This window comes from Diabrotica undecimpunctata, chromosome 5 (genome assembly GCF_040954645.1).
Source record: "Diabrotica undecimpunctata isolate CICGRU chromosome 5, icDiaUnde3, whole genome shotgun sequence".
Taxonomy (NCBI): Eukaryota; Metazoa; Arthropoda; class Insecta; order Coleoptera; family Chrysomelidae; genus Diabrotica; species Diabrotica undecimpunctata.
The window spans coordinates 153024034-153038658 of NC_092807.1; the positions used below are offsets into that span (position 1 = coordinate 153024034).

General features: G+C 34.4%; 1 protein-coding gene across 2 annotated transcripts in view; it reads left to right on the forward strand.

Annotated features, from left to right (window-relative positions):
* LOC140442012 (sodium channel protein 60E-like) overlaps nucleotides 1-14625 on the forward strand; it is a 285972-nt gene that overhangs the window by 250845 nt on the left and 20502 nt on the right. For both annotated transcript variants that reach the window (XM_072533045.1, XM_072533046.1), the window contains exons 26-27: nucleotides 5347-5566; nucleotides 9122-9377. In XM_072533045.1, coding sequence (XP_072389146.1) covers nucleotides 5347-5566; nucleotides 9122-9377 — 476 coding nt within the window. The remainder of the gene's footprint in view (nucleotides 1-5346; nucleotides 5567-9121; nucleotides 9378-14625) is intronic.

Consider the following 14625-nt stretch of genomic DNA (forward strand, 5'->3'; position numbering starts at 1 on the left):
ATCGCTCGCCTATAAATAATGACGTGTTTTCAATTAGTTGTATTATTATTCGCTGTATTAAGTGGACTTTCATAAAAGTTAATTGAGAATTGTAAGAATCCTTTTTAACGTAAACACGGTTAGAAGATACAGAGAACCTTAGGAAGTTTTGGAAGCAATGCCGCTTTTTATTTTCATAATAGGAACAGTTATACAATACGCAAATAACTTTTAAATAATACCTAGTTTAACAAAACTCATTTTAATAATGCCACATGTTCCCCTTCCCTGCCTCTGTTCTTATAGTAAAGTTCATATTTTGGCCTTATTATTTTAGTGGAATGTTGTATATCCTTGTTTTATCTCTCGGTCTTTCAACCTCTTCCGCACCCTTTGTTTCTCAGTGTATCTTTATCTCCTCATATATCTTATAAATTACCAAATAAGATCTCCACTTGCAAAACAACCAATTTCCACTTTTTGGACAATCTGACATGAATACGCCACTGGATTCCTTGTAAAAAGACACATCCAGCTACGCATAAATTTCATAACATAACTACCAAACTCACATTGAAATTAAATGGAGAAAATTGGTTGTTGTTTTAAAACGACCATTCTCCAAGGTCGTGTAGGTTTCAAAACAACCAATATCCCTCTGCACCAATAAGAATGCTAGGTTGTATCGCTTGGTCGGTGATTTTTAAGAAAAACAGACCCACAAAATTATAGAGGGATCAGCTTATTAAGCACTGGCTCAAAGTTATTTACAAAAATTTTGGCAGAAAAGTTGTCACAGAATGGCATCAATGAGGAACAACAATTCCTAAATAATAGATCCACCTTAGATACAATATTCATTATCATAAACATTTTATGTTTTTTGTATACGTCCCTCGCAAACACCTAGCAATTGAAATGAGTTTATCGGTCTAATTAAAGAAACTAATGTTAAATGAAGTATATTATGAGTTAAATCCCCATAAACCTCAATGTGTTTGTCATTAATTCGTCAATTTCTTTATTTATTAACACAGTTTTAAAGAACTTTGCCAAAACAGATTTGTATTGTATTTATAGTTTTAAACAAAGTTTAAGCAAGCAACCGTTTCAACTAAAAGGGGCTTTATTATTGGTAATTTTTAAAGAGGTACAAACAAATTATAGTCTGGCAAATAATAAGTAAAATTGTCAACCAAAATCTCTCGCCGTAAGTGGTGAAATGTAGCCGAAATCACGTGCCATCATGAATTCTCGAAAATTTTAAATTCGATCCGTATTGAATTTCAAGCAAATCCGTTGTGACGGTTAAAATTACACTACAACGGTCATTTACTGGAGGGAAATAATATAAGAAAGCTAGAATCTGTCAGAGAAATGAGTAGTAATTATTTTGGACATAGAATACGCCGTGTTATATGACTATTTTGCAGATCAAACGATTTATTTTTCAAGTTATGTCAATATTAGAAATGTGAATAGAAATACACTGGTGGGTAAAAAATTCAGGTCACATTTAAATTTTGTTGATATAAGGTTGAATGCTCGAATAAATGAACTTTGATAAAATAAAGACAGATATCGAGCACAGTTTTATTAATTAAGTCTTACCCAAATACTTTCGCTCCCTAGAGCATCTTCAGGGCATCTGAAATAAGCCAAGAAACTTTTTTTTTTAAATGAAGAAATTGATTAGTTTCGATAAAAACTCGGAAAGTTAATGGATGATAAAAGTTTTTTGTGATTAACGTTTTAGACTTACTTCGTTAATTTTGGGCTATCCAACAATCGCAGAATGTCATAAACATAAAATTAAACATAAAGTTGTACATAACGACACTAAACATGGAAAAACAGTTTAAAATTATTTAAAAAATAGTCGAAGCTACATTCTGGTCGACAACAGGAGAGAGAATGGCTTTCCTGTTACACGAAAGAGTTCCGTTAACAGAACATTTCCGTTAATACCAGCAGCCATTCTCTCTCCTCTCCAGGACAGGGAGACCCGCTGTCCCCATTACTATTTAACCTAGCATTGGAATATGCAATGCGAAAAATCTATACCAGAGTCAAACCAGACATAACTGCCAGAGGAGCAAAGATTATTCTCGCATTTGCAGATGATGTAGATGCAGTAGCACAGACAACACTGGAAGTTAAGGATATAGTATCGAACTTTGAAGAAGCAACACTAAGCGTAGGCCTGAAAATAAACGAAGAAAAAACTAAATACATGGTCGTATCAAAAAAGGAACGACAGCGAATAGGACAAAACATTACCATAAACGATCATAATTTTGAGGTGGTCAAAGAATTCAAATACCTAGGAGCAACAATTACCAGTGAAAACACAGGAGAACGGGAGGTTGAAATACGAATACTGGCGGGGAATAAATCATTCTTTGCCATTCAACATCTAATGAGGTCAAAGCTTCTCTCAAGGCGTGCCAAAATCCAAATGTACAAAACCATAATACGACCAGCAGTGACATATGGAAGTGAAACATGGACATTGAGAAAGAAAGAAATCAATAAGCTATTAGTATGGGAACGCAAAATCCTGCGAATTATATATGTTCCTTGCAGGGACAGCGTGACAAATGAATGGAGGAGCAGATACAACAATGAAATAGAGACTCTCTTCGGGAAAGGAAACATCGTAAGATACATAAAAGCCAATAGATTAAGATGGGCAGGCCACGTGGTACGGAGTGATGACGACAGACTGATTAGCAATGTGTTGTGGGAAAGACCAGATGGTAGAAGATCGACAGGAAGGCCTAGAAAAAGGTGGAAAGACGCAGTCAGGGAAGACCTGGAGAAGATGGAAGTAAGACCATGGGAAATAATAGCACAGGATCGGAATCAATGGAAGGCAATAGTAAACGCGGCAAAAACTCACGAAGAGTTGTAAAAGCCAATGATGATGATGATGATTCTCTCTCCTGTTGCCAACCAGAATGTAGCTTCGACTATTTTTAAAATAATTTTAAACTGTTTGTCCTTGTTTAGTGTAGTATTATGTACAACTTTATGTTTAATTTTATATTTATGACATTCTGCGATTGTTGTTAGCCCAAAATTGACGAAGTAAGTCTAAAACGTTAGTCACAAAAAACTTTTATCATCCATTAACTTCGAGTTTTTATCGAAGTTAATCAATTTCGTCATTAAAAAAAAAATGTTTCTTGGCTTATTTCAGATGCCCCTGAAGATGCTCTAGGGAGCGAAAGTACTTGGGCAAGATTTAATTAATAAAACTGTGCTCGATATCTGCTTTTATTTTATCAAAGTTTATATTTTGTGTTTTGAGGTAGTAATTTGTTTACGGCTGTATCGGTTTCTTATTAGGCGCTAATATATTGCTTTTCCAGAAGTACGAGTATCATTTGTTGTTATCTGTCAGTTCAGTCACATACTGTTATCGTATTTACGATGATTACGACTTTTTTACGAAATATTTGCATTCACTCCAGTGGAACCTTTACAGTTAACTGCCAATTTTCAATGAAGTGTTATTTTTTTGTGTAAGACCTATCGGTGAAATAGTGTATTGTTGATAGTGTATAGCTAATGAATCATAATGCCTTAATTGTGGCACAGACTGTGGCAAGAATTGTAGCATTGATACAAAATGGCTGCAGACAACCTGAAACTGTAAGAATTGTTGGAAGGAGTCTATGTGCAGTTCAAAATGTGTACCAGCGCTTTGAGGAGACTCGTCTAATAACCAGAAGGATATGATCTAGGCGAAATCGAATCAACACCCAAAGCGACGATCGGTTTGTGGTGTCCGCAAGTTTGCAGAATAGAAAATATCTTACAAAAAATCTTACGAAATCATCCTTCAAGAGGTGAGAATTTATAATGTTAGTAAGTGAACCGTTAGAAGAAGACTTACCTCCATTGAAACAATGTACATAGAGCAACTTACTGTTTCAGATGAGTCGCGTTTTTGTCCCAATGGGTCATACGGACGTCGTCGAGTATAGAGAAGACCCGGAGAAAGATATGCTGCGACTTGTATTGATAAACGACTCCCATTTGGCGGTGGGTCGGTTATGGTCTGGGTAGGAATCACGCTTAGATTTATTCTTTATACAAAATGACTCCCTTACGTCTCAAACATAGAGAAGTTTTCGATGATGTTATGCCTTTATAACTATTATGGGAAAACATGGCATTTTTATGCAAGATAATGCTACACCCCATACTTCCAGAGTTGTCATATTTTGATGAAGTGGGAATTAGGCGGTTTAATTGGCCACAACTTAGTCCAGACATAAATCCTATTGAATATGCCTGGGATGAGTTGGGTAGGAGTATCCGAAGGCATACACCCGCTCCAAAAACTGTCCAAGAGCTACGAGAGTTGTTATTGCAAGAATGGGATAACATCGACCAGAATGTGATCCATAATTTAAGTGAAAGTATGCGTCATCGCCTACAAGCGGTCATTAATGCAAGAGGAAGAAATACACGCTATTGACAAAGATTTTTTTCCAATAATATTTAGTTTTAATCATTTTTTTGTCAGTTTATAAACGATAAGCCGCACTTTGTCTTAGCTCAAAACTCAAAATATTAGGTACTATTAATTTAATATTGATAATTAAAGTTAGTTTACAAAATACAGTAGGTACCAATGGTTTACAACCGCAAACAGAAATTTACAACCGAAAATGTCAACGAGACATAACAATTTCAAGTTTACAATTTTATATATAAATAAAATTTTGGTAGAGTTCTTTCTGAATCCAAGTTATTAATATGCTTTATTATTCTTTCATTATTGTGATTTGTTAAATAGGAATGACAACATCTGACCTGCCAATAAATGTTTGTAGTTATTTATAAGAAATGTTCCTTATTTCGATAAAACATTGATGTGTATCTGTATTATTAGTACCCAATAGATAAATGTATTTCTTTATTATAAAATTTCGAAGTAATAAAAACTACTTGAAGTTTTGAAATCCATGTTTTTTAAAAGCAGACTCTTTTTTTCTTACATAACCTGATTAGTTTTTTTTTGGGAAAAACGCTTTCTGTTGCTTTTTCTAATAAATCAATATTGGGAAAATAAAAATATAGCAGAAAGTACATATTTAATAAAATAAGGAATTGCATTTAGCTATCCATACATTTTGAGAAAAACGAATATTTATAAAAATTAGTATATATATATATATATATATATATATATATATATATATATATATATATATATATATATATATATATATATATATATATATATATATATATATATATTCAGAAAAAAAATTATAAATAAAAGAAATATTAGTTTTTCTTTTTAGAATGTTAATAGTAGACGATATTTATAACAAGTTTATTTTTTTACAGGCTGCCAAAGGTATAAGAAAGCTCCTGTTCGCTCTGATAGTATCCCTTCCCGCCTTATTTAACATAGGAGCGCTTCTTGCTCTTATTACTTTTATTTACGCCATCATCGGCATGTTTCTTTTCGGCCATGTACGCCAGCAGGGAGCGCTGGATGATATGGTAAACTTCGAAACGTTTGGAAGATCTATGCATCTGCTTTTTAGGCTGATTACTTCAGCAGGTTAGTATATATAAGTAGACTTTGAAGAATTTACTTGAAAATGCATTTGTGTGTGAAATTTCACAAAAAAAATTTGTGAATATTTTGCAAAAAAATCTGTTTTAAACTACGGTATTGATAAATTGCTAAAAATTTGGTTTTTGTGCATACGTTTCAGCTCATGTGTCTACTTGTTAATCCCTAATCCCTAAAAATAAAAACGATAAAAAATGCGAACACCGCACCATGATATAATAAAACCATTCCTACAATTTTTCCAAACCTTCATACCAAAATCTTAAAATGGGTATTGAGGAAACACAATTTGGATTTTTCAAATATCTAGGTACAAGAAAAAAAAAGCCCTTGCACAGCATGACATTTCAACCAAACACAGTATCGACTTCAGGAAATACCAAAATACTGCGCAAACAAAAAAATTATCATAAGCGATTCATCCTTGAAATGTGTCAAATTCTAAACATCCTTCTTCTTCTTCAAGTGCCCTGTCCGTTGCGAACGTTGGCTATTAACATGGCAATTCTGATCTTACTTGCGGCGCTTCTGAATAGTTCGACCGATGTGAGCCCGAACCACTTCCTCAGATTTTGGAGCCACGAGTGTCTTCTCCTGCCTGGCCCTCGCTTACTGTCTATTTTTCCCTGGACAATCAATTGCAGTAGACGGTACTTATCGTGTCTCAATATGTGGCCTAGATATTCAAGCTTTCTTTGTTTAATTGTATTCACGATTTCTTTCTCCTTTCCGATTCTTTGGATTACCTCTGTGTTGGTGACATGTTCGGTCCAGGATATACGAAGAATGCGTCGGTACACCCACATTTCGAATGCTTCTAGTTTTCTCGTGAGCGTCTCCGTCAGTGTCCAGGCCTCCACACCATACAGTAAGATCGGAAAAATGTAGCATTTAACTAGACGTAGTTTTAGGGGAAGAGACAAATCCCTGCTTATGAGGAGCTTTTTCATATTGCTAAATGCTGCTCTAGCTCGTTCTATTCTCGCCTTAATTTCTGTGGCCTGTTCCCATTTTGCATTTACGTTGGTGCCAAGGTACACATAAGATTCTACATGGTCAATTAGTATGTTACTTATCCGTAACTGTCGAGCAGGCTGTTGCTTCCTGCTTATCAGCATCCATTTTGTCTTCTTGAAGTTGAGGCTCAGGCCGTATTCCTCACTAACTGAATAAACTCTTTCCATTACCTGCTGTAATTCGTCTATGGTACTGGCAAGGATCACCGTGTCGTCGGCATATCTTATATTGTTTGTTAACTCGCCGTTTATTTTTATGCCATCATTTGCATTTTCCATACATTTATTAAATATTTCTTCGGAATAAATATTGAATAGGAGTGGGGATAATATACAACCCTGACGGACACCTCTTTTGATCTGCACACTTTTAGTGAGTTCGTTGCCAATTTTTGCTCTTGCTGTTTGACCCCAGTATAGGTTTGCCACAATTCGAATGTCCTTGTCGTCAATACCTGTCTTTCGCAGAATATCTATTAATTGTTCATGATTGACATTGTCAAATGCTTTTCTAAAATCCACAAAGCACAAATACACGTCCTTATCAACGTCTCTACACCGCTGTATAAGCACCTGGAGAGCGAAAATTGCTTCTCTAGTTCCAAGTGCTTTCCGAAAGCCAAACTGCGATCTATCAATATTTGACTCACATTTATCATATATTCTTCTATGAATGATCTTAGTGAACGCTTTAGTGACATGATTAATCAAGCTTATAAGCCGGTAGTCATCACAGATCTGGGCCTTTGGTTTCTTCGGGATTGTAATAAAAGTTGACTGCAGCCAGTTCTCCGGGATTTTACCTAAATAAGAGAACTAAACTATCTAAACATCCATCGTCCCTAAATAAGAGAACCGACATCAACAACTTGAGCCAGATATATCACTCTCTCATCATACAAAACAAATAAAAAAAAACCCTTACAAGACAGTAACTTCATTCCCATTCTTCTTTCCATTTTTGTTTGTTTGTTTGTTTTTTAAAGAAAAAGAAAAAGGAATCCTTTTTTAAAAAAGGTCTGTCCTCGTTCCGCTCGCTAATTCCCTCAATAATCGTACCTCCTCTCTGCATTCCAAATAAACACATGTACGACAATAATCCACATGTGAAAATTATGACATCCTAGAGCTGATAGAAAACAATCGAAAATATTAGTGTGGTTTGACCCTCAAAAGAGCTTAAACCAACATTAAAATTAAGCCATCGGTTAAAATTAAATGAACAATAGTATTCTTACAGTTTTTCTTGTATTTTTTTGTTTCGTTTCGCTCGTTTAGTTGTTAATCTTTAATGTTAAGTTATCGTAGAGTTTTCATAACATCTAAAAAAACCTACAAATTGTTTTTGTAAGTATGAACCCTGTTGGTTGTTTACTTATATTCTAAAATCTTTTTTATTTGTAGTGAACTGATGATGCTTTTAAAAATAAAAGCGAAACGTATTCGAATAAATCAATAAACTAGTTGACGACTTTCATTTGCCAATTATTGACCGATAAAACCTCTGTTATTCAACCATTAAATATATTTTAAATATATATAGGAAATCATAGGATTTCCTACTTGACGAAAATTCAAATCTTTACCACTGTGCTTTCTACAAGTTGCAAAGCAGACAGATTGATGAATTACTCGGCAAGGGAATCTAAAATATGCATTCCATATGCCTTTCATCATGGTCAAAATTCGTAGTGAATTCAGTTTTTGGTACTCCAAACGGAGTAAAGAAATAAAACATAATAACGGTATCCGATTTTTATTTCGATGCAGGGCAGCGGCAATCCGCTTATACGTATTTCAACCTCTTTAAGTCTCATCAGAGCGGCATAAGCTGCTGCTCTGAATCGAAACAAAATCTATCCCGTCGTAGGACAATAATTATCGAAATAATTATAGACAGACGTTTCAACGCCATCTAATAACAACAAATGAAATCATAAGATTTCCTACTTGGCGAAACTGAATTCAAATCTTTACCACTGTACTTTCTACAAGTTGCAAAGCAGACAGATTGATGAATTAGTCGGCAAAGGAATCTAAAATATGCATTCCACATGCCGTTCATCATGGTCAAAATTCGTCAATATATATATATATATATATATATATATATATATATATATATATATATATATATATATATATATATATATTCAGAAAGTTTTGTCACCCCTGACAAATCATTTACGCGTTGTTTCTATTGTTCTTTTGTTCTCGTAGCCGGTGATATTCTAGAATTTCGTGTTATAGCACAGGTTCGGCTTCCGTCCTATTTTTAGAACAGATGTTCTTATCATATAAACTCGCTGAAGTGATCTTTAATTATTAGAATCAACGAATTATTTTGTAAGCGATATCCGTGTGAATTGTAAGCGATTCACATAATTGTTAATTAAGACTTTTTTATAATATTTGTAATTTAGCGAGTTTGTTTTTGTTGTTAAAATAAAGTTAATCAAATGACGTTTGCATATAAAAATCGAATTCAGTCAATATTTAATAACATTACGATATTTTGTTTTAGGATGGAATGATGTATTAGAATCATTAATGATCGAGTATCCAGACTGTGATCCACATTTTAGAAATCAGAGTAATGGTGATTGTGGTTATCCACTACTAGCAATAATATATTTTACTAGTTTTATTATTATAAATTATATGATAGTTATTAACATGTACATTGCAATTATTCTTGAAAACTTTAACCAAGCTCATCAGGAGGAAGAAATCGGTATCGTAGAAGACGATCTGGAAATGTTCTACATTAGATGGAGCAAGTAAGTTCAATTTAAAAGTCTTTATTAAAAAATTTTAACAATAACCTAAATCAGTTGTTACATGTTTTTCTTTTTACTAGTTTGATAGGAATATGTCAGTTTTAATGTTCTCAATTATAATGTATCTTATCCACTATGTTAATTTTCCATTATGTTTTGATCCATTGTATATTTCTTCTAATTTTCTCACTTTCACGATAACCAAACTTTAATAATATTTTCATAATAAATGTGACATTGTATATGTACTGAATTATTAATTTCGACAGCTTTTATAATAATGAACTAAACGGAAATTGTATCTACCGATCGAATCAGCCATAAACGTTTTTGGTTGCTTTCTTATTTCAGCAATTAGCATACAATTTTATCATCGTCATCAAACAGACTGTAGATGCTAAAAATAGACCTCCTTCTGTTATCTCCAATGCCCCCGATATTGTACCGCGTAACTCCAGATTGTTGTTACCCTCTTTATATTTTATATCATGAGTCAAGCATGTCGGGGGTTTATACCCTTATTGACCGCCCAATGGCTCGCTCATTCACTCTGATTTATTTACAGATTTTTTTAGTAAGTGTTTAAGTTTTCACAGCATAGTCAATAATGGAAACACTTCTTCTGCCTGCTTGTATGTAGGCTCTGCCTATTTCTGTTTCTGTTTCTTCTTCAATATTAGCCTCCTAAATTGTTTAAATTATCGCACCATCTTTTTCTTGGTCTGTCAATACTTCTTCCTTCATTTTGTGACTTATCTCGTACTATTCGTACTATCCTATCCTCTGCCATTCCATTAATGAGTTTGTTCCACTCGTGTTTCCGTTTTGTCACCCATCCATTTGTGTCTTCTATATTGCATGCTCTTCTTGAGTTTTCGCTTCTCTCTCTATCCAACAGACTTTTCCCTGATATTCGTCGGAGTATTTTCATCTCTGTTGTTTCTAGTAGTCGTCTCGTTTTAGATGTGTCAAGTCTTATCTGCACCGTGTATGTTAATATACGTCTAATTGCTGCTTTATAGATTCTTGTTTTTGTGTCTTGTCTTAGGTGTTTCTTCCGCATCTAAATCCCTGTTGTTCATGTAATAAAGTTTATTGATTTTGTTGGTTAGGACTTTTGTGGTAAGCTTGAGTGCGGTGTGCAGTAGATTTATACCTCTTTAATTGTTGGAGTCTTCTTTATCTCCTTTCTTGAACATTGGTATTATTATGCTGTTTTTCCATGCGTCCGGTATCTTGCAGTGCAATATTAATTTTTGTATAAGTTATGGAAACACTTATTGTTTAAAAACATTTACTTTAAGACCTATCGGTATGTTGCTTTTAAATACCATACTTCTCGGTTTGCCGAAAGCCGCTTAACTTTATTCGTCTTTTAATTTGCCTAATTTTTACTGCGAGGGATTAAGTTTGTCATATGTGGTTCTTTTGAAAGTTAATTTTTAAACCTAATTAGGTTGAGACACCATTAAATGTACTTAAGCCTGGGCTTCTTTAAGACTGTCATAAATCACCAAAATATCGTCAGCGAGGCATCAGTGGTTAAATTTTTTGCCATAAATGTTGATTTCTATCTGGCTCCTACTCAAATTTCTTAAAAATATGTTCCAGAAACAGTAAGATGTTATCAGCTAGTCGTACTTCGTGTTTCATTTTAATTTTTTTTTTTATTAGAGTAAAGTTCCACGCTTTCTGTTAACGCTCTTTGGAATAAGTGAATACTTATTTGAGGATTCTTAGAAAGAACGTTATCGAGTCTGTTCTCGCAATGCTTTATCCACAACTCCCTTTTTTATCCTTCTTAGTTCCTTATTGTATTTAGTCACATATTTGCCACAATAACCCCACTCACTTCCGGCCCTTTGATTTTCTTGCAGGATAGCCACAAAGAGTCAAGCGGTTTTGGCAAAACGTCCCGTCTTGTTGAAACCGGTCTATTCATCAAAATGTTCCTGGCAGGATAAAACTTTCTTAGAATCTGAATAAATGACCTAGTCACTATCTTCCTTTAACGTTCCTCCTAAATACGGACTTATCGTTTCTTGACAATGCATAACTAATCGTCATACCCACAATATTTAGCGGTTTGGCTTCTCAAAACCAAGAAAGCGAATTGTTTGGCGATTAATAAGACCGTCCATAGGAATATGATATTCATCGAAAAACCATACGTTGGGCAAGAAACGTGCATAATAGTCAATTCAAAGATACCAATCTATCTCCATCAATCGTTGTCCAATCTGTAAACGGTACGGAAATTCAAATTATATCTTTAACCAGTCGTCGAAGTGACGTTTTGCCGAATTGTAATTTCAGGACTATTCGTCAAAGATTTTTCTTTGGTGACAGTTACACCTGATTAAAAATACTTCTCCTACTACCTATACTACTACTATCCTTTCCCTTGGGCCCTACGACAAGCGGTAAGAAGAAAGATAAACACCAATGAAATGTTCTGTTGGAGAAGAATTTTACGAATTCCGTGGACCTACCACAGGAGAAATAATTCAATTTTAAATGAGCTAAACGTCAGAAAACGGCTTTTCAGCAAAGTCGATCTCCAACAATTAAGATACTTTGGACATGGTATGAGAGTAGACACAGAGAACATGGAAAGAGAAATTACCAGATACAGAGATCTTTTGTGACGAACAATACACGATATCACTACAATACTCTCGAACAATACCTCTCTATGGGGGGTCAGGACTGAAGATAGCGATCCTTTTCCTTCCGTTGAAAAAAGATACTATCCATACAACGAAATTTTGTCATGATATACAGCATAAATATGTTACTTGGTGCAGGGTTATTAAAGTGTATACGATATTTTTCCGAGAATAACTTTACCTCGGCCTGCCTTGATAACCATTTCGTAAGATCGAAAATAGTACTTCACTATTAACGCGTTTACTTCTTCGCAAGATCGATGGTTACCTCCAAACATAGAGCACAACGTTTGTTACACAATTAATAATAAATCATGGCTATGCAAAAACATGCCAACACGCAACGTACTGATATAGTTTGGTGAATAGTTTGGTGCATACCGTTTATCTATGGCTCTATCGTTGGCTTTCCAACTATATGGAATAGATTAAATATATATATATATATATGGATAAAATAGTTATCAATTTATATAGTGTTACACTTCTTTAAACTAACTTTATTCAAACACCAACAGTATTACTATACTTTAACTCAATAACAACTATCAACTGCAGAAACTCAAATATTACTGTTATTAAACTGTCAACTGTCTGTGTTTATATTATATTTTCAGACGTTCCAGATATTAAGTAGAGTAAATTAATTTACATTTAAATGGGAATAAGCCACAATTAAAGGTTAAACTACGTTTATTGACGTTTCAATTTCCACTTCGGAAATCGTTCTCTAGTAAATTCTCTACAGCTGATCGTTCAAGGGAAAATAGACAGCAGAAGGGGTCCAGGGAGGAGAAGACACTCCTCCAAAACTTGCGGCAATGGTTCGGATTGTTATCTGCTGAACTATTCAGATCTGCCGTAAACAAAGTCAGAATAGCCATGTTGATTGCCAACGTTCGGAACGAACAAGGCACATGAAAAAGAAGAAGTAAATTCTCTGAGAACGATTTCCGAAGTGGAAATTGAAACGTCAATAAACGTATTTTAACCTTTAATTGTGGCTTATTCCCATTTAAATAGTAATTAATTTAAAATGCCACAAGAAAATAGCTTTAGAACAATATTAAGTAGAGTAGACCGGGGTCGAAAGTAACATTTTTAATTCAAACAATAATTTCGGGAAAATTATAACAGATACAAACAAATTTTCTCGTTCAGGCCTTAATTGCATGTTTAAACAATACTAAAATAGGTTATTAAGGTTTTTAAATAATTATAGTTTTTAATTATTTGTGAAAAATTGTCGTAGCGGCAAATGTTACAACTGCCCCCAACCCCGGGGCGGTTGTAACATCACGTGGGGTCGATAGTAACAGTGATCAGTGATAGTAAAAGCTTAAACAAATGACGTTTATTTAACGTAAGTACAAAAATTATTCAAAAGTACAAAAGAAGTTATATTTTTACTTAAAATAAAAACAAAAACTTATGCTAAACCAGGAGGAACAGTGAACTTAACCTAACTAATTTTATGCTATACGGAGAGGAACAGTGAACTTAACCTAACAAATTATGGATCAATCTAAACCTTCTTGGCTTGTGTATTCTTCATGTGACCAACGTTTACATTCAATACATTGAACCCAACCTTCCCCTGGCTTACTTGAACCATATGGTTCACAGCATACAAGACAAAAACACTCTTCATCTTCTTCATCACTCTCTTGTTGTTTTTTAAATTATTTTTTTTTAAGATTTTTTGGTTTTAGTTTAGGGTCAGAAAAATTTTTCTTAACCCTTTTTTTCTTCTTCTCTTCATATTCTGCCCTAATTTCTTCCTTTTCAGGGGTATCTGTATATATGGCCGATTTTCTTTTCTTTTTTCCTTTATTTCCTTCTTTTCTATGCAGGGCTTTGAGGAAAGTTCTGACTGCTTCCGGTGTAAACTTCGCAGCTGAAGAAACACGTGAAGTTGCCGCTTTAGGAATATTATTTAGTTCATTGTTGGTTTCATCTGTGACAGAAAAAGATGTCGCTGGTGCGGGTTCTTTATTTTGTTGGATTTCTCTGGTTATCTGGTGTAGGTTCATCGTCTCTTTTTCCTGATTCTGTCGTGTTAATTTCAACATCGTTGGTCACTTTATTTGCTGGTGGAGGCCGATCTGTGACATAAGACGGTGCATAATCTAAAGGTGTAAATATATTCCTATTAAAAGGAAATATTCCCGTGCATATAAAGCCTGCTTGGATGTTGCTGGATGTCGGTGCCATCGGAAGTGCTGTAGCTACTATGGATGGTATATTATAAATGGTCATAGTTTTCCCTGGATTACTACGCATCCATGAATCGCAGCCCAAATTAATTGCTTTTTTTAATGGCCTTATACAGAGCGATCCAACGGTTTTAAGTTATGAGAGCAGTGAGGCGGGAAGGATAACACAACAATGCCATTCTCAGAGCAATAGTCCAGTGCCTGAATAGAAATATGAGATGCGTGATTATCTAGTAGCAGCAGGATTTTGTGATCGGTAGTTGCTGACGTACATTTCCGAAAGTGTTGTAAAGATTTAAGAAATTCACTTTCTTGCATCCACCCGCTTGCGTTTCCCGCGCCTGTACTTCCAGTTAGACAATC